Genomic DNA, 21,294 nt, shown 5'->3' on the forward strand with positions numbered 1-21,294 from the left:
ATGAGGTCAGCAAATCAGCCAGAACAAAGCACACCACACAACATTAGTAGGAGAGGAAATCTTGGCAAAGGGTATGGAGGAAATTATCCCCAGCAGTCTGACTTCCCGCCCATTTTTTTTAAACAAAGATACCACTGAGTCTTTAATGTCCACACAAAGCAACAAGGTTGGTCCTTAGTTTTTAAGATCTCATGTGAAAGGTCATTCTCCACCTCCCATCCCCACAACACACACACCTTAAGTTGCTTGGAACTCAATTTATCTGCCTTGGGAGAATAAAGGTGGTGGGGGAGGGTCAGTCCCCCTTGCCTGGCCTTAGGCCCCTAGGAAGTACACCGGCCCTTTATGACTTTGCTCTTCTTGTCTTCTGGTTCAACTCCAGCTGTTCTCAAATCTTTATGTCATATTCCTCCTGGGCTTGGTAGCAGGACCATAGGGAGTTCAGATCTCCTCTAACACAGAGAGTATAGAAGAAGTGATACCTGCTTAGGGCCTCTGTGCTCTCCCCTAATACCTGTCCTCAGGGATTTCTGATCTGGTTCCTTGGATAACTTTCTGCCAGTCAGCTGCTGGTGCGGAGTGGCTCTCAGCCTCTCTGTCAGACATCTCTGCTCATCATCTGTCCTCATCTGCCTGGGCTGTAGTCTTTTATGTCAGCTATTGCTGGTCAACCAGTTAGCCACAGCTGAGGAGGTAGCTACTCACCACTTAATTCCTTAGGCCAGGTCTACGACTTACTTCGGTATAATTTAGGTCGCTTGGGGTGTGAATAAGACATCCAAGTTACACTGACCTAAGTGTCAGTGTGGACAGTGCTATGTCTGCAGGAGAGCTTCTCCCATTGACATAGCTACTGCCTCTTGTGGAGGTGGATTTTTCATGCTGATGAGAGAGCTCTCCCCCATCGGCATAAAGCATCTTCACCACATGTGCTAGAGTGGCACATCTGCATCGGTGCAGCTGTGCTGATGAGGTTACTCACTTTGTGCAGTAACTGAGATTCTTCGAGATGTGTGTCCCTACAGATACACCACTGTAGGTATGGCAGCACCCTCTGCACCTGGGATTGGAGATCTTCAACAGCAGTGCCTGTTGGACTGCACATGCGCACCGCCCCCCTTTCGCATTCTACACGGGACATATATTTAGCGCTGTGTGATTTGACCGCCCTCAGTTCCTTCTCTACTGCAGAGCTTATATGTGCCACTCTGAAGCAGAGAAGAGGAGCGCAGGTAGTGGAGCACCCATAAGGGGACACATAGCGAAGAACCTCAGTTATTCCACAGGCTGAGTAACCTTCTTTTCTTCGAATGATGTCCCTATGGGTGCTCCACTGTAGGCGACTGTAAAGCAGTGCCCCTAGTTCTAAGGCTGGGACTTCAGAGCAACATGTACTGCTGAGGATAGGACAGCATGTCCTAGGAGACTGTCCGTAGTGGACTCATGTGTGATAGTGCAGTGCCAGGTGCAAGTGTCTGATGATATCCATGTGGCAGCCTTACAGATGTCATCAATGGGGACACTACTCAAGAAGGCAACTGAGGTAGATAATCATCATGTGGAACGTGTTCTGACTGAGGTAAGCAGCTGTCTATCTATCATGAAGTCGTAAGATAATCATATACACTGTGAGATCCACTTAGAGAGGCGTTGCTTAGATATAGCAGTGCCTCTGGATCTTTCAGTGGAGGAGAGGAATAATCATGGTGATTTCCAGAACAGTCTAGTCCTGTCTAAATAGAAGGCTAATGCACGCCTCACGTCTAGGGTGCATAGAGCTGCATCTTGTCGGTTATTGAGAGGCTTCGGAAAGAAGCAAGGGAGGTGTATTGGTCAGTTGATATGAAAAGATGTAAGGACTTTAAGAAAGAATCTTGGATGTGGACGTAGTGTAACTTTGTCCTTGTAAAGCACTGTATATTGTGGATATGCCATGAGGGCCGCAATTTCTCCCACTCATCGAGCAGAGGTGATGGCAACAAGAAATTCAGTTTTCATTGCTAGATATAGGTGTGAACAGGTTGCCATTGGTTCAAAGGGGGTCTCATCAGAGAACATAGGGCTAGGACAGGATAGGGTCCCATATATGTGAATAGAGATTTTGAATACCTCTCAATAAATGCTTCATAAACAGCTGTGCAAAGACAAAGTGGCTGTCAACGGGCAAGGAAAAGTAGTAATTGCCATCAGATGTACTCCAATAGAGCTATAGGCTAATCCCGACTGTTTAAATTGTAGAATGTAGTCAAGTATAAGTGACAGCAGAGCATGTGTTGTGTCGCCCTACTGTGAGGTGCACCAGCAATGAAATCTCATTCATTTATGGGTGTAACTACATCTGGTCATGTCACGTCTGCTATTCAAGAGTATCTGTTTAACTACATCTGAGCAGATTATTTCCGGACCCCAGAATCATGAAGGAGCCAGGCCTTGAGGTGGAGCATCTGTGGATTGGGATGGAGAATCCATCCTGTGTCCTGTGAGAGGAGCCACAATGCTGGGTGGAGATGGATCCATCAGTATACGATCATGCGTAAAAGGTAAGTATACCAGACTTGTCGTGGCCATGTTGGAGCTATTAGTATGATCTGAGCTTGGTCCTCCTGTATTTTTCAAAGCACTCAGAACAGGAAGGGCAAGAGAGGGGAGGCATAAAGGAGTGATGCGTCCCTGGTTATGAGGAACACATCGCCCAGTGATTCACGGCCCAATCCCACTCTAAAACAGAACTGATGGCACCGAGTGTTGTGTTGAGTGGCAAAGAAACCTATGGTGGGATGGCTCTATTGGTTGAATATGAATAGAAGAGCTTGTATGTCCAGTTCCCACCCGTGATCGTGCGAGAAAGTCCTGCTCAGTACATCTGCAGTAGTGTTCTGGTGTCCCGTGAGGTACGCGGCTGAAATGGAGATGTTGTTCTGGATGCACCAGTTCCACATTTTGATCACCTCCAAGCACAGGGAATGGGATCTCATTCTGCCTTGCCTGTTGATGTAATACATGCAGGTGAGATTGTCTGTTACTCTTATGGTATGATGTTTCAGAAGGGGCAAGAAATGTCGGCAGGCATTGTGGATCGCTCATAGTTCTAGTACATTATTGTGTAAGGTGGATCTGGTGGGTGACCATTGCCCTGTATCGTGTGTTTGTATAGGTGCACTCCTTAGCCGATGATGGAGGCATAAGTGGTAAGGATCACAGTGGTGATGGCTGTAGGAAAGGAACTCCTAAAGAAATGCTGGTGGGGCATGTCCACCACAGTACTGAATCCTTGACTTGGTTCAGCATGGATAAAAGTTTGTGAATGCTGTGTTTGTGGGAGAGGTATACGGTACAGAGCCAGCCTTGAAGACTTTGCATGTATAGCATTGCATGCCTGAGCACAAATGTGGCTACAGCCATGTGGCCTAGAAGTTGGCGACATGTTTGTGTGGTGATTTGGAGACTGGCCTGTGAGACAGATACCAGATCAATTATAACCAAAACTCTGTATGGTGATAGGAAAGCTCTGGGTTGTATGGCGTCCAATTGTGCATCAATGAATTCCAGTTGTTGTACTAGACTTAATGTGAACTTTTCTAGGTTCATGAGGAGGCCAGCTTCGTGAACAGAGCCATTGTAATATGAACAGCTCAGTGAGCGTTGGCTTCAGATGGGGCCTTGAGGAGACATTTGTCGAAGTATGGAAAGATGATGACGCCTTGTTTTCTTAGGTAGGCAGTGACTACTTCTAGGACCTTGGAGAAAACCCAAGATGCTGTGGACAGTCCAAAATGTAGTACCTTGTACTGATCGTGATCGTTGCCCATGACGAACTGGAGAAATTGCCTGTGGGCAGGGTGTATTGTAATATGAAAATATGCATCTTGGACGTCGAGGGCCGAGAACCAGTTCCCCTGTTCCAGTGCCAGGATAATAGTGGGGATGGTAACCATCTTGAAATGTTGCAGTTTGACTAATTTATTTAGATTGCAAAGGTCTAGGATGCAATGCCAGCCGCCAGACCTCTTCTGAATCAGAAAATAGTGGGAGTAGAAACTATGTCCCCAGTGTTGGGGAAGAACCTGTTCTATGGCTCCCAGTTGCAAAAGATTATTTACTTCTCCGCACAGGACTGACTCGTGAGAAGGGTCCCTGAAGAGTGACGGGGGGGGGGGGGGAGGGGGGGGGGGAAGAGATGCAGGGCAGAATAGATAGGAAGAGGATGGAGTATCCTTAACTATCTCTAGAACTCACTTGTACAAGCTGACAAATGTCCAAAATGAGAAAAATGGAGCTAGTCAGTCACCAAACGTGACAGATGGTGTGGATAATTGGAACAGGTGGAAGCTTCTCAGGGCCTCAGCCACACTTTCAAAACTGTTTTGTTGACGGTGTGTGAGATGTAGCCCCTTGCAGAGTGGACTATCTTCGCCTATTTGGGGGCCTTTGACAACAGCGTTGGGTGTCATAATGCTGCTGAGGGGAGTATTGCTGTGTTCAGGATCATGGGGGGAGTTGGCATTTGCCCAATTGCTTCTTGGGTGCTGAAGTGTCTCTCTCAAAGGAGCGAAGTGCAGCTCAGGAGTCCACAAGGGAGTGCAACAAGCTATCTGCGTGCTCTGAGAATAATTTCTAGCCCTCAAATGGTAGGTCCTTGACTGTGGTTTGTATCTCTTTAGAAAATGTAGCCATGATGCACGTCTCATAACCACCATCAGTCGCGATGGATTGAGCAGTGGTATCTGCAGAGTCTAATGATGCTTGTAGGGCCGTCCAGGCTATGAGGTGTCCCTCCAATATCAGGGGCTGGAATTGTTCTTTTTTAGCCTCTGGTAAATCCTGGCAGAAGTTCCTCCAATTTTGAGTAATTGAGATAGTTGTATTTGGCCATGAGAGCCTCGTAATTGGAGATCCTAATTGTAGCATGGCTGACGAATATGTCTTGTAACCAAATAGATCCATTCATTTCCAATCTCTGTCTGGATCGTTCGCTCAAGATTGGTACGGACAGCCTCTCTCCTGCACCGCATTGACCACCAAAGAATTCGGGGTAGGGTACGAGAACAAAAATTCAGCATTTTTGCTGGAACATAGTATTTTTTTGTTGATGTATTTGTAGGTCAGGGGGATCAAAGCCAGGGTCTGCCATAGAATGTCCGCAGGTTCTAGAAGCACCCCATTGATCAGCAGTGTGATCGTTGATGATGATGATGTGTGGAGACTATCTTTGACTTCCTCCATTGGGATCCATAGGGAGTCCACAATCCTATGGAATAGCTCCTGGAAATGCCTGAAGTCGTAGTCAGCTGTGGGGAGTGGAGGCATAATTGACTCATCTGATGAGGAGGAAAAATGTCAAGCAGGAGGAGCCTCCTCTTTGTCCTGTTCTGCCTCCTCAATTGATTCCTCCTCAATTTCCTGAAGTTGAGAAGCCAATGGAGAAGGGAAGAGTCTAGGTCTCCGGGTTTGCTGTCTGGGCCCTGTACATGAACTAAGGGTTTCAATATGATCAGTTTGGTGGAAGTGGCACATGTGGTTGCATCCATAGTGGTCCTTGCCAGGCTTGGGGCCAGGAGTAGTGTGTTGGTATGGAGGTTGAAGCCACTGATCTAGCTGGGGAAGGCGTTCTGGTGGGCTGCACCTCAGAGTGCAAGGAGGCGGCAGCTTGCTTCTTGTCCTCCACTCACTCAGAAGATGACTCTCTCTTCACTGGGCATGGAGAGTGAGGGTGGGCAGATGACTTCACTGAACATGATGGCCTTTTAGGGGATGAACATGAGCCTGAGTCCAATGTGAGATTAAGAGAATTCTCCATGAGGAAGAGTTTTAATCTGATAATCCTGTTTTTTCTAGCTCTTGGTTTTAGGCCAAGGCAATGGGAGCATTCTGGGGGGAGGTGTTCTTCTCCCAGACAGTGGATACACTGCAGGTGACTGTCCGTTATTGAGAAGACGGCCTTGCATGAGACGCGCCTCTTAAACCTGGGAGAGCCGGACATAAGGGTGAAGGGAAAAGCTTCCCAGGTGGGAAGGGTGGGAAATGGGAAAAATAAAAACCTAAAATTATGCTATGAACTGTAAAGACAAAGTTAAAAAAATAAAATTGTAATTTTTTTTTTAGGTAGAAGGAGAAAGGAGAAGACAACTACACTATACACTAACAGGCAAGGCACTATCCATGAGGTAATAAGAAAAACGGGCTCTACTAACAGTTTCCATCCTAGACCAAAGGCAGTAGAGAAGGAACAGAGGGCGTTCGGACCGCACAGCACTATGTATACATCCTGCGCACAACATGAGAGGGGGTTTACCAATGCACATTTGCGATGCAACGAGCACTGCTGTTGAAAATCTCTCATCCCAGGCGCAGGGGGCGCTGCCGCACCTTCAGTGGAGCACCCACAGGGTCATCTCACTCTAAGCAGTAGTGTTTCTAGGGTAGGCTACTCCTTAGTGGCTGTGGCAGAGTGGGGTTTATACATCCCATTATGTAAGAGCTGAGCTGACTCTGATGAGACCTGAACCTATGGTTCTGAAAAGTCAACTTTGATGCTCAAACTGTCTCAATTAACATATCTTCTCTATATTTAAACATAAAATTCCTGAATTATAGAAAAATAAAATAGGCTAGAACATAGAAAGGTTTAGGGAAGATAATACTAAAAGAGTAGCATTATTTATAGTATCGTGAATTTATCTGACAAAAATATTTTTAATCCATTAGGTTACAATTAAATGTAATAATTAACATTTCAATCAGACACACAGTCCACAAACAAATTCTATACTTGTTGATGCCACAGCTTCTAAAAAAGAACTGTACCATAACTAACAGCACAGCGTTTCTTCCAAGATCCATACATGCAGTCATACAAAACTGGTAAAACTATACATAATAGAATCACCTGGGAAAATCTAGTAATACAGTAGATAATATTATGATTTATGAAAATACTGATTTCTATGTAATATTTTTACATTAGTCTAGGTTAGGTGGGTTATTTTGCAAGAAGAACTAACGAAAAACACTGATAAGGTATAAAATACATTAAAATAAATCCTCTCTATTTTATTATTCTTAGGTATACAAAACAAACCAATTTCTTTTCTACCAAGTACTTACATTGGGATAATATTCCATCACCAACAAATATTCCATACGTCCATCTGCAGTGAATCGCTCATCTCCCACAATGAAGCGGGCAATATTGTCATGCTCCATCAATGGGACTCTATAAATGTTCCTCTCGTTGATAAAGTTCTGGCGGTTGGCAAAGGAAAATACTTTTACAGCCACTGGACGCTCATCAAGGGAACCTTTATATACTGCTCCATATCGCCCACGGCCAATTAGCTGTAACAAGTTTAAAGTCATTACATTGATTAAAACAGTAATAAACAAAAGAGGTTTCACATTGCAAAGTAGCCTGGATATGTATAGCTATGTGCTAAATTTTAAATTTCACTGTCATATACTCAAAATGTATTACCAAATACAGTGTCATCATTCATGAAAATAAATTTCATAAAATTGAGGTTCAGATTTGCATGGAATAAATGCATACAACACTTGTGCTAAAATTGGATAATGGCATGGCACTATATTTCCACAAGGAATTACTCATCATGTACATGCAAATAAATATACATATGCACATTTTTGGTGCACCATTTGGACTCCAGTTTTAAAAGTTTGTTTTTAAAATTGTTGCACCCCAGGGGGCAAAAAGCAGGGTCCCAAATAAAGTGTGAAATTTTGAACACTTTATTGAATTTGGTTCTCAAAGAAGGTAGACCTTACAGCTGCATTTATGTGACCATAAGAATGTCCCAAACCCAGAAGGCAAGGGACACTCTAGTATCTAGCAGTGAGTTTCAGATGGCTTGACCAGCCCAGTACCTCAACTTACTGTTGCCATAATCTGTATCTAAAAGGTGCAGTGTAAGGTATAATATGCAAATAGGTGACACACTGGAGATTAATAAATGTATACGTTAACACCATATGTAAAATTACTCTATATTATCTTTTGGAGTCTGTAAACAGATCAAGGAGGCAAAACAGATTTTTTTCTAGCCAAAGGAATGTGTTTCTGCCTGCCTGAGTTTATCTCCCATGTTATTCAAGCCAGGTGTGGCGAAAAAAGAATGGGTATAGGAGATTGCAGGAAGCTCATTTGAATTGTTAAAAAAAAAAAATCACAAATGGGGGAGAAACCAGCATGGAATTTACACCAGACAATGTGACATTTGCACTCAGTAGGGGAAAGGAACTTTATTAGGGGATACTCTTCAGAAAAATGCATTTCAAAGGTTGATGGACTATAAAGGGAGGGAGTGAACCCCTAAAATTATCCTTCACCTGAGAAGTCAAAGAAACCAAATGCTTTGAGCTCTGGCTAAAGAATGGGCTTGCTATGCTGGAAGAATGACTGTGGTGAGAAAAAACTTCTTTGAACAAAAGACTGGTTTGAAGTTGAGTTTTAGTCTTGAACGCATGTTTTTACTTTTGTTTGTTTATAACCATTTCTATCCTTATTCCTTATACTTGGTATCATATGTCCTTTTGTTAATAAACTGGTTTTACTTTTACCACCTCAGTGCTTTGATGGAAGGGAAGGGGGTGTTAACCCTATAGTTAAATTAATAAGCCACTGTGTACTGTGTCTTTAAAGGAGCAGCAAACTTGGTAATATTTTGTAGGTCCTACAGTAAGAGTGGCTGTGCACTGGAGAAAAAGATGTCTCGGGGAACTTGGGAACTGGAGTTCACTGATTATAACCGGCTAAGCAAGTTTTGAATTGGCGAAGTCTTGAAGTGTTTGCTGACAAGGCAGACAAGCTGGTGTGTCAGGGAGCTAACGCATAGCTTAGCAGCAACAAAGCTCTCATTTGCTGAGGCTGAGGGGGACAACATGGTGGCTTTGAGAAATTATATTGTAAAAATAGCATTGTGGAATTCCATGTTTATTATGTCTCACTTGTATTCACAGAAAACTTGCTAGGTTTGGAAATGAAAAATAAAATCATGTTTTTCCAAATGCCAGCTGCCAACTCAGCCTGAGTCAAGCCGGGTTCCTTCCTTTTCCCACATCACCACCACAATGTTGCAACACAAATTATGCCCTCCATTACACCGGAGCATTTCATTATTTTTAAATGATGTTGTCTGTCATGCTTGTGCAGTCTCATAAGCCTTCAGCCAGAGTTGCACAGGTGTAACTGAGGGCATAATTAGCACTGCAATATGTTTATTAAGATGCATGAGAAGAAAAGAAGCAGGGCTGGTCTCAGAGCCCAAGGAGAGTTTGCATCTGGCAGTTAAAAAAAAATCTTTTTATTTCTAAATTGAACAATCTTGATATGAAATTAGTGAGACAACAAATATACGGCACTAGTAAAAATAAAGATTCACCTTTTAGGGTAGAACTATACTTTAAAATTGTTATTTAACATTTTTGCTTTAAAACCAAGCAATTAAAAACATTTTCATATTTGAAACTGTTTTTTAATCCCAAGTAGAGCTTTTAAAACTGCCACTGGGACTTGACTTTCAAAAGGAATAAATCAAAAAAGGTGGCTTCAAGACAGTCTGCTGGCATTTCATAGTTTTTGTATAGGAGGCCCAGAAGGAGTTGCAGATCCTACACTGCAATGCATCATGAAAGTGTTTCTACTGCACAAGCACACTGACACGCCCCAGTGAATATTTTGTATTGTATAACAATATTGGAATATTGTCCAAAAGTCTTTATCGCATTTCAGACAACCATAGGCAAAACTAGACTTATTCCATTTCTCCAATTTATTCAGTGTATTTTTAAAAAACACAGCACAGATAAAACCCATATTTTTTCTGTACTGCTAACTTATTGTTTTACCATCTAATATTTTGCAAAGGAAATGTTTTTTTAGCTCATAATGACCAATTAACCTCATTGTTCACAGTTAACCGTAGTATGTATCCTCTTTCAGTGAGTTTATAAGCATTAAGTAATCTTAATCGCTACATATATTGCAAACCCAAAGAACAAAAGCAATACGTTAAGGATGTTGTCTCAACCTTAACACTCTCCTTTGCTTTTAGTTGTTTGCATATCATCCTTAAAGACAAATATACTTTCATCGTGTTTAGGTTCTAAATTTGCCCTAATTTAAAAAACTGTTATAATCTACTGCAGAAATTCAAGGAAATCTAAACAGCTTTTAACAGAGAAAGAAAAACGTGTCTTACCTGTGAATTTTTACTCTAGAAACCTCCATGTCAGATGACCTACACAATAGAGTGTTTCCTATCTCCATGGCTACTTCAGACAGACCACATCTTTGCTCTGGGCCTGGACTTAGGCCCACCCTCCAGGAAGAACTTTCCAGAACAATAGTATTTTTCAGATTTGGAAACTAACTATATACAAATTTTAAAGTGCAGTTCAATTCAAAACATTTGTTGCAGAGCCTTGACATGAAAAGTAGAGATTTTCTGGAGGAACAGCCTCTTTCATTCCAAACTACTTAACAAGAAACCAATAGCCAGAAAAAAAGTGGACATAATACAGTCTTCCAAAGGAGAGTCAGATTGTCTGACATAGAGGGTCCTAGAATGAAAATTCACAGGTAAAAAATTTTTTTCCCTTTCTCAGTATCCTCCATATCATACAATCTTCACAGCAGGGTGTACAAAGCAGTAAATCATCTCTAAGGAGGGAAGAAGGATTCAATTTACCCATGTATACAAGAAAAGGAATTTAAGGGTTATTAGGGTACCCTGTTCCACAACACATTTCTACCAAATGCAGCATCAGCAGGTGTGAGGATGTCAATTCTATAGTGTTTGAGAAAGTGTGTACGGAAAACCCTGCTACAGCCTTAAAGGCCTCCTCGTAAGGTATTTTCAGAGTGCATAATGAGAGGAGTTGCATCTGAGGATTTGAATGCCTGTTATATGCACCTTTATTCCTCCATAGGCTCTGTTCATATCTAACTTATGCATTTCTACTTCCTTTGAATGTTTGGATTCAATTAAAAGGGCAACAATACCACTTTCTATTATATGACAAAGCTTGTAATGACCTTAGGGATAAAGGCTCATTTAGTTCCATGTGTAATGGACTACCATGTGTAATGCAACAGTGTTTTCACTGAAAGCATGCCAAGTTTTGAAACCATCTTGTACAAGGAGTGGTGAGTAGGCAAGAAAGGTGCTTTTCTCTTCTCATTGAAGCTATCATCTGTGAAGCTGAAAGCCAGTTTTACTAGGATTTGAAGCACACAGATCAAGATCATTACAGGAATCTGCATATTGCCACGGGACTGATAAAAGAGTGGTGGTCCTCAGGAATCTGTAAAGTGACTGTGATATGAGATTCTCATGGATTTCTTACAGTGCAATATGCTGTGGTTGCTGACTTGTCTTTCCAAAAAAGTGCTGGCCTTGAGCCCTACTGTAACAGGGTGGTTTGCCCCTTAAGGGCTGGAGACCTGGAACCAGCAACCCAATTGCTCAAGAGCCACCTGTGCCACAATTTCATCCTTGCTGGGAACTGATGGACGACAGCTGATTCAACTAAAAAGGGTAGCAGGAACCTGGAGTGAAAAGGGAAGCTCACGAAGCCATAGAAGAGACTGAAAAAAGGTCTCCTGCACGGAAGACCCTGAGACCAGAGGAACTGCCCAGCTAAAAGAACCAGGAGTAGCTGGTAAGGCAGGAGGAAGACCCTGACACCAGGGAAGTCTGGAAATCAGAGTCTGAATGCTAACCTACAGCTAGATAAAGATTAGAGTGGTGACTGAAGTGGGACCCAGTTCTGAGAAGGAGGGCTGGGGACTCCCTACCTAAGGAGAAAGAGACACTGAATGGGGGGCTTTAAAGAGAGACTTTTGAATTTTAAAACACTTCTAATAAATCAGTACAGAAACAGTAAAAACAAGAAAATAAATTATAAATTCAAAAATTGCTCATCCTAAACAGTGCAAAGTGCATTTCCAATTGCCTGCCACTGAATAAATGTATCCAAATTGCTTATAAATGAAGGCCTAAATCCATTAAAAATCTAAAAAACCCGAAGAACCTGGGCAACCCCAAGTACCAAATAATTTATATTGAATACTACTTTTTTTTAAATGGCCATCTTTGCTTTACCCAAAGTAAAGTTTGCAAGTCATCACAGATCTACTTGTAAACCTATACTTAACAGAAAAAGTATAAAATAAATACAGTAGGAGAAAAATCAAGGGACAATAACCAAAAATATTATGAAGTAAAACAAATAGCAGCTATGACCTGGAACAAGTAAGAAACATATGGAAAACAGTCTCCTCTGTGTCACAAAAAGGACATGACAAAGACACGTCTAGAGTGAAATGATGCACAAAACATATTTGTGGCAATAGCTTCATGAAGAGTTCTCCACTGGAGATCATCCATCCTCTTCATAACCAGGAACAAGCAAGATGCCAGGCTTGTCAACATCCCAATCCACAGAAGGAGCAATAGGCAAGACAATAGAAACATTGGTATAATCAGGAATGGCTCGCTCAAGGAGGTGACTGTCTAGCCTGGCAATGCTGTTCCTAGGAAAGGCTGACTCCAATGCTGATAAAAACCAAGAAACCCAGCGAATAGAATGCAAATGAAGCTTGATAGATAGCTATCCACTGAGACCCATGTAAAATTGGTAAAAATCAATTAAATTAACTGGTTTTGTTACACCTGATGAAATAAGGGAAAAGATAAAAGACTCCTAGAAATAAGACTATGAATCCTCAGTGCAGGGTTATAAACAAGAGATTCAGTAAGCAACTCTAAAGAACTCGAGCCACCTATCCTGCAGCCTCTGCTTAAAAAACTCTCCAAATATTAATCAAGCTTTGATTAAAAAAATGGGCAAGAGCTCAAAACTGAGACATCAAAGTCCAACAAAAAAAAATTCCCGGTCACAGCTCAAACCCCCTACTTACCAAAGAAAAATAAAGGAACAGGCTCATCCACAAACAACAGCTGCTGCAGAGAATGTAACAGAAAAATAGCAACTCAGCTAAAAAAAGATCAATGAGGTCTTGACCCCCTTCCACAACGGGTAGCTACAAAATACTCTGACTCAGCCCATCACAGAAAAAGTCCATAAGAACCTTCTAAAAAGAGTGGGAGGGCGATCCAAAAAATAGGGTTACTTACCAGTAACTGTTGTTCTTTGAGATGTGTTGCTCATATCCATTCCATTATAGGTGAGTGCGTGCCCCGTGCACTGGTTCCCGGAACTTTTTTCCCCTTAGCAAGCCCCGTAGGACCGGCTCAGGCACCCCCTGGAATGCCGCGCTCATGCCGTGGTATATGAGGTGGCGCCGGCCCTGTGGGCCCTCAGTCCCTTCTTTCTGCTGACTCCGACAGCGGTGACGGAGGGTGGATGTGGAATGGATATGAGCAACACATCTCGAAGAACAACAGCAGCAATCTTCGAGTGATTGCTCATATCCATTCCAATATAGGTGATTAAATAGCCATACCTTGGAGGTGGGTAGGAGTCAACATCAAGCTACTCTCATGAGCACGGCCCTGCCGAAGGCCGTGTCCTCTCGCCTGCTGCACGATGGTGTAGTGGGACGTGAAGGTGTGGACCGATGACCAGGTCGCTGCCTTGCAGATGTCCTGCAGGGGCACCCTCTCCAGGAAGGCCGCCGCTGAGGCCTGGGCTCTGGTTGAGTGTACCGACACAGCTCCTGGAAGTGGCACCTTCGCCCGCTCATAGCAGGTCCTGATGCAGGCGGTGATCCAGGCGGAGATGCGCTGGGTGGAGACAAGTGAGCCCTTCATCCGGTCCGCCACTGCCACGAAGACCTGCGTTGATTTCCAGAATGGCCTCGTCCAGTCGATGTAATAGGCCAGAGCATGTCTGACGTCCAGTGAGTGCCATCTCCGCTCCCTCCTCCTCCGACCCATGCGGTTTGGGAAAGAACACGGGGAGGAAGATATCCTGGTTGTAATGAAACTGGGACACCACCTTAGGCAGGAAGGCCGGGTGGGTTCTCAGTTGCACCTTGTCTTTATAAAAGACAGTGTAGGGGGGCTCCGAGGTCTAAGCCCTTATCTCAGAGATCCTCCTAGTCGATGTAATGGCCACCAGGAAGGCTACCTTCTAAGAGAGAACAAGCAGCGGGCACGTAGCCATGGGCTCAAAGGGAGGTCCTGTCAGAGCAGCAAGGACCAGGTTCAAATCCCAGGGAGGCACTGGGTCACGGACCTGCAGATACAGCCTCTCCGCCCCTTTAAGGAACCTGACTCACATGGGGTGTGAGAATAGTGACCTACCTCCATCGCCTAGTGGAAGGCCGAGATGACCGCCAGGTGCACCTTCAGGGAGGCCAGAGCTAGACCCTGCAGCTTCAGGTGCAGCAGGTATTCCAAAATCGCCTGTACGGGGGAATAGCTCGGTGGGATACCCCGGGATTCCGCTCAAAAGGTAAAGCGCTTCCACTTGGCCCGGTACACCACCCCAGTGGAAGGTTTTCTGCTACCCAGCAGAACCTGTTGGACCTGCACAGAGCAGGCTCTCTCCCCCTCCGTCAGCCACAGAGTCTCCATGCCGTCAGGTGGAGGGAGCCCAGGTCCGGGTGCAGCAGGCGACCCTGGTCCTGGGAGAGCAGGTTGTAACGCCTTGGGAGCGGCATCGGCGTGGCGATGGACAGGTTCAGCAACTTGCTGAACCAGTGCTGTCTCGGCCAGGCCGGGGCGATCAGAATGATGTCCACTTTGTCCCTCTTGATCTTCAAGAGGGCTTTGGGCAGTAGCGGAATGGGGGGAAATGCATACATAAGGGTCCCCACCCAATCTATAAGGAACGCATTGGAGATGGAGTCCGGCTTGTGACCCCGGATTAAGCAGAACCTCGGGCACTTCCTGTTCCAGGACAACGCGAACAGGTCCAGTTGGGGAACACCCCACTTGTAGAAAATGGAAGTGACCACCTCCGGGTGCAGTGACCAGTCGTGGCAGCGTAGAAACGACCTGCTGAGGCGGTCTGCCTCATCGTTCCTGACCGCCCGGAGGTGGGAGGCAGATATGTGGAAGTCGTGCCTTACCGCAAAGTCCCAAAGTCGAATGGCCTCCTGGCAAAGGGCCGAATAGCGCGCCCCTCCCTGCCTGTTCATGTAAAACATGGCCGCTGTGTTGTCCATGAGGACCTGCACCATTCTGCCCCTCACGAATCTGAGGAATACCTTGCAGGCCAGGCGGACTGCCCTGAGCTCCCGGACGTTGATGTGGAGATACCTCTCCTGTGCCGACCAGAGCCCCTGGGTGCTGAAGGTCACTGCTGATGTGGGCCCGCCAGCCCACATCCGAGGCATCCGTGATAAAAGTTATTGATGGTGCCGTTTCTGAAGAGAACACCCCTCAGTACCTCCCCTGGGTCCCTCCACCAATCCAGGGAGGTCAGTACCTGAGTGGGAATGGTGACCACTCTGTTCAGCGAGTGCCTGGCTGGCGCATACACCAAGGCCAGCCATGTCTGGAGAGGCCTGAGTTTGAGGCGAGCCAGCCTCACCATACACGTACAGGCCGCCATGTGACCCAACAGCTGCAGGCAATGTCTGGCTGTCGTCGTGGGGGACCTGGAGATTGTCGATTATGGCAGCCATCGCCTCGAAGCGAGGTCGTGGGAAGAAGGCTCTGGCCTGGGTGGTGTCCAGGGTGGCCCCAATAAAGTCTATACGCTGCACCGGGGTGAGAGTGGATTTCTGCTCGTTTATGAGCAGCCCCCATCTGGTGCATGTCGCACAGGTGAGTGCCAGGCTGTTCCTCACGTGGCCCCTGGACCTGCTCCGGATCAGCCAATTGTCCATGTAGGGGAAGATCTGAACACCTCTGTGGCGCAGGTGTGCCGCCACCACCACCATGCATTTTATGAACACCCTGGGGGCGGACAAGAGGCTAAAGGGCAGGGCCAAGAACTGGTAGTGGGAGCCAGCTACCACAAATTGGAGGAACCGTCTGTGACCGGGAAGGATAGTAATATGAAAATAAGCATCCTTTAAGTTGAGGACAGCATACCAGTCCCCTAGATCTAGAGCAGGAATGATGGAGGCTAGGGAAACCATACAGAACCTGAGGTGTCTGATGAATTTGTTCAGACGGCGGAGGTCTAATATGGGCCTCAGGCCCCCCTTTGCCTTGGGAATGAGGAAATATCGTGAGTAGAACCCCTTTCCTCTTTCCTGTGGAGGAACCTCTTCCACAGCTCCGAGGAGGAGGAGAGAGTTCACCTCCTGTATGAGGAGTTGCTCGTGAGACGGGTCCCTGACGAGAGATGGGGTAGGGGGAGAGTCCAGGGGGAAGGCAGTGAGTTGCAGGGCGTAGCCCCTGCAGACTACACCGAGGACCCAGCGATCTGAGGTGATGTTCTGCCACTCGGTGTAGTACGGCCTGAGTCTGTAAGTGAATGGTAGGGTCAGATCCAAAGAGACAGTGAGAGTGCCACCCTTGGACGCACAATCAAAATTGGCGCTTGTTGTTATGCCCCTTGGCTGGCCTTGTTGGGAGCCCGCCAAGGACCCCTGGCAGTCACGCCGGTTAGGCGGTCTATATCTGTCCCGACCCCTCCTGGGTTGAGCGGGTCTGGGAGGCGGCCTAGGGGCAGGTTGGGGCTGGTGTTGGGCTGGTGTTGGGCTTACGGCCGTGACTGATGCCTCGAGGCCTGAGGAGTGTAGAGCCCTAATGATCTTAATGTAGCCCTGGAGTCCTTTAAGGCGTGCGGTTTGTCATCTGTCTTTTCAGAGAAGAGGCCAGCGCCATTGAAAGGCAGGTCCTGAATGGACTACTGGACCTCTTGAGACAGCCCCAATGACTGTAGCTAGGAACTCCGCCGCATCACAATGCCCGAAGCCATGGCTCTGCTAGAGGTGTCTGCTGCATCGCTGGCCATTTGTAAGGCCGCCTCTGCCACTGCTGCACCTTCCTCCGTGACAGTGGCGAAGTCCGCTGCTTGGTCCTGTGGCAATCCCTGCACAAACCTCTGTAAGGAGGACCAGAGGTTCAGGTTGTAATGGCCGAGGAGCGCCTGGTGGTTGGCGATCCTCAGCTGCAGGCCCCCGTAGAATAGATCTTGTGGCCGTAAAGGTCTAGCTTTTTATTATCATTCTTGGGGGTATTGTCCTGGGCCCCCTGCCTATCTCGTTGGTTGGCGGCATCAACCACAAGAGTCCCCAGAGCAGGGTGGTTATAGAGACATAATATTTCTTTTTGGCGCCCTTGGACGTAGGGGCAACCAAGACAGGGGTTTGCCAGAGGGCCTTGGCCAGCTTCAAAACCCTCTCATGCACTGGCAGGGCAACTCTGGATGGCCCTGCTGACCCTGACACACCAAAGAGGGGGCCCTCCTCCTGAGACAGCTCTTTGAGCTCCAGGTTCAAGTTGCTGGCCACCCTCTTAAGCAGTTCTTGGTGTGCCTTAAAGTCAGGCAGGGGTGCCCCATGGTCCCTGGCAGCCGCATCATCAGGGGAAGACGAAGAGAATTGTGGGAGGGGCCCCGTAGAGGGACCCTCCTGAGAGTCCGATTCCTCCTCCGAGGAATGGCCCTTGTCTGGCTGGCTCAGTGGGGGCTAGGCCACTGAGGACTGGACCGAGACCGTACCCTGGCCCAACTGGGCCCCCCCCAAGATTCCCAGTAGGGCCACTGCCAGGGCCCTTGTGGCCACGCCGGTGCCGGCAACGGTGCCGACTGGGAAGCTTCCTGATGGGCATGGGACCCCGAACTGCTGGAGCGGTGTCTACGACGTTTGCGGTCCCGGCCAGTCCTCGTCGACCACCTGCTCCGAGAACACAAGGAGTACCGTCGGTGCTGATGCCTGCGGTGCCAACGAGGGGGTGAGCGGCTGGAGGAACTGGAATATGATCTCCTCCTTGTTGCCGAGGTCTTGTGAAGGCGCTTTCCCCTAGCAGATCGGGAGCGGTGCCAGCTGTGACTTCTCCGCCCCAGCTCTGACTCCGAGGATCTTGACTGGTGGCGCGGTGCCGGAGGCGCCATCGGTGCTGAGTCTTTTGGTACTGGGATCCGCGCCGAGCTGCATGCCGGGGATCAGGACCAGTGTCGAGTGTGTCAGGTCTGGTCAGGCGCCGGGATCCGTGCCGGGCTGCGTGCTGGGGATCGGGACCGGTGCCACACTGGAGTCGGTGCTGGGGTACAAGATCCCGAACTGCGATCCCCATGAGAGGCGGAACTATAGCGGCGTCGCTTTGCGCGTGAGCCTCTAGACCGCCCTCGTGTCGAGGAGCTCGACGACTCAGAGTCGGAGCTGTGAGGGGAATCCGCACTCTCTACCCTTCGCTACCATCTGGGGGGAGACCTGGACTCCTGTCTCGACCACCCACCGGGGCCACTCAGCGTGGGTTTACCCCGAGACACCGGTCCTGTGTCCTCGGCCGAGGGGGGGACGGAGGCGTGGACATGCCCATGAGGCCACGTGCCGCAACGAATGCCTCCGGCGTCGACGGCCCTTGCAGGGGCGCTCCCCACCCCCAGGAGTCGGGGGAGGCTCCCTGCGAGGTGATGCCAGTGCTGGAGTACTCTCCACGGCACGTAGCTGGGGCATCTCCTGACTGGCCTCCGGCCCAACTGGCAGCGTGGGGGAGTCCTTGTGGGCGGCTTCCTGCTGCTTCTTCTTTCGTGGCACTGAAGGTTGCTGACGGGATGACTCCAGTGCTGGTGGGGCGCTCTGCACCAAGGAGATGCTGGGTGCTGTAGGGGATCGCGCTGGTTCAGAGTCCGGCCGGAATGCAGACTCCATGAAGATGACCTTCAAGCCTGCGTCTCTCCCCTTCTGGGTCCGCGGCTTGAAGGCCTTGCAAATTTTGCACTTGTCCTTACGGTGCTGCTCCCTGAGGCAACGGAGGCAGCGGTCGTGAGGGTTGCTCACTAGGAAAACCTTGCCACAAGCGGCACAGGACTTGAAACCGGTTGAGCCAGGCATAGCCCAACCTTAAGCCCCTGAGGGCTATCTATATATTGTTCTAACTATACTACTTAACTATTCAAACTAAACTGCTATACTTAACTATTTACTAATTAACAATGAAACAACAGGGAAGCTACTTGTTGTCAGCAAGAGGCAAACGTTCCAGTAACCGTCAACGGGCGGAAAGAAGGAACTGAGGGCCCACAGGGCCGGCGGCGCCTCATATACTGCGGCATGAGCGCAGCACTCCAGGGGGTGCCTGAGCCGGCCCTACGGGGCTTGCTAAGGGGGAAAAAGTTCCGGGAACCAGTGCACGGGGCGCGCACTCACCTATATTGGAATGGATATGAGCAATCAGTCGAAGTAGAACAATACACTTATGCCACAACATAGATGGAATTAATTAAAATTAATAACAATTACCACACACCCACAGGAGAGATGAGGTAAACACCACTTCCACCTTGGTAGCCTCCCCCTCCAGCTTTTCCATAACTCCTCCCAGTTCTGACCCAAAATACCATCCTGTCCTAGCTAATTCCCAGTGTCTTAATAGCCCCGTGGCAAAATCAGCTCCACAATAGCCCCTTGGCAAAATCAGGGGGCAGGAGATCACCCAAGCCCCAGCAGGAGTGTGTCACTCTTCCCCCAATTTATGAGAGCTGATGAAGCCTGACCAATAGAGTGCTGATATTCATTCAAAATCTGAACATCACAATCATGAGTAATAAACAGAATCACCTCATCAACTTATGTGGAGACTTTCCCTGAAGTACAAGTTTGAACAAGGAGATGGAGACCAGAAAGGTGCTTTTGCAACATGCATAACGGAAGCTTGATAGAAAGAGCATACAAACCTGTCTGATTTTCCGACAGACGGGCTCAAAACCAAAAGCACAAAGGATGAGAAACAAATATCTATAATTTACATGATCAAAGGGCTTCTCTTGGTCAAGGGAAATCAACCCAACATGCAAATCAAACATTTCTGAGGCTGAAATTACATCCCACAATAGGAAAAGGTTATAAAAAAATGGATCTGTGGGGATGCAATAGGTCTGATCAGGATGCACGACTGAACCAATCAGTGTTCAGTGTATTTGCCAAGGCCTTTGAAAAAAGATTATAGTTGGCACAAAGTAGGGACACAGACACAAGTCTCCAAATCTTCACTTCCCGAAGGTCCCTCTTCCAACACAACAGGAAGAAGTGCTCCATGACAACTGAGTGGCAATCTGTTCTCTCTGATGGCCCCCTGAAAAACCTGAAGCAAGTCAGGCTCAAGAAGGGTCCAAAAGGCCTTAAAATCATCAATGCCAGGTATCTTCCTTGGAGCAAAGTCATTTAGGGTAGAAGTCAATTCTGAGTGTCAGGTCATGTTCAAGAATGTCCACATCCAATGTTGAGATCCTAGGAAGATCCTCAAGGAGTCGCTAAATCTCAAATGGATACACAGGCTCTGTGGCATACAGATCTGAGAAAAAACTGACAGCAAAATTCCTAATCCCATTCGTCAACTATGAAGTGTCTTGTTGATAGTGTTGGTTTATTTTAATTTGCTTTCAAGAAAGGATAAACTTATCTGTGGGACAATGAGTGAGTTCTATCAAATATCCTTCTGCAATTATCCCAAGCACTCATTTTCTGAGGTGGTTCACTCCCAGATGCAGGCACCTTTAGTGCAGCTGAAGCCTTGCAGGTAAAATGCAGCCTTGTGGGAAGGGAGAATGCTTTGCAACCTTCTCAGCCACCTCAGCACTGACCTTGCCTACATGATGGCTAGCAGCAGGAATTTCTTCCCTCCTGGTTCCCACTGACCTTGACTTCCTATGAGATATAGGAGGCTCCAGTGAAACTTCCTTGTTTGCTTTGCAAACTGTAGGAATAGGAGTCCCATGACTAAGGGAGAAGCCTATGAAATCTGAAAACCTGTCACTGATTCTGGCCTGATCTTAGTGAAGGGAGCTTCCATAAAGTCAGTTTGACTCTCTCAGCACAGACCTTGCCCAAACTCCACCTTGGAGTTAGTTTCACTATGGCCTGCTCAACTGCCTTGGAGATGATCTTGCCTACATGCCATCAGGAGCCAGATTTCTCTGCAGCCAACTGCAGGTCTCAACATGGACATGGAAGCTCAATTCTCTATGGCCTGCTGTCATTCTCTGCCATTTCGGGAAGGGGGGGGGAAAAAACGATGTCCTTCAAATCCTCCTCAGTGCCAAATGTTTTAAGTTTAGCAGTTTTGAGGAGAAAAAAGCTCTAAGTCAGTGAAGAAACAGACACTGTTAATCTTTTACAAATCCTCTGAAAGTTCTGATACAAAGGGAAACGTGAAGTCTGCAGTTTGTGTAACAAAGGCAGAGAATTCT

The 21,294-nt window shown here is 47.0% G+C and overlaps 1 protein-coding gene across 1 annotated transcript in view; it reads right to left on the reverse strand.

Moving 5' to 3' along the window:
• The window catches only part of BMPR2 (bone morphogenetic protein receptor type 2), a 184,587-nt gene that overhangs the window by 33,702 nt on the left and 129,591 nt on the right, over window positions 1-21,294 (reverse strand). The window contains exon 6 of the mRNA XM_067548887.1: window positions 7,105-7,335. Within this exon, the coding sequence (XP_067404988.1) occupies window positions 7,105-7,335 (231 nt within the window). The remainder of the gene's footprint in view (window positions 1-7,104; window positions 7,336-21,294) is intronic.

This window comes from Emydura macquarii, unplaced genomic scaffold (genome assembly GCF_026122565.2).
Source record: "Emydura macquarii macquarii isolate MOO-44397 ecotype Brisbane River unplaced genomic scaffold, CSIRO-AGI_Emac_v2 contig_1253, whole genome shotgun sequence".
Classification (NCBI taxonomy): domain Eukaryota; kingdom Metazoa; phylum Chordata; order Testudines; family Chelidae; genus Emydura; species Emydura macquarii.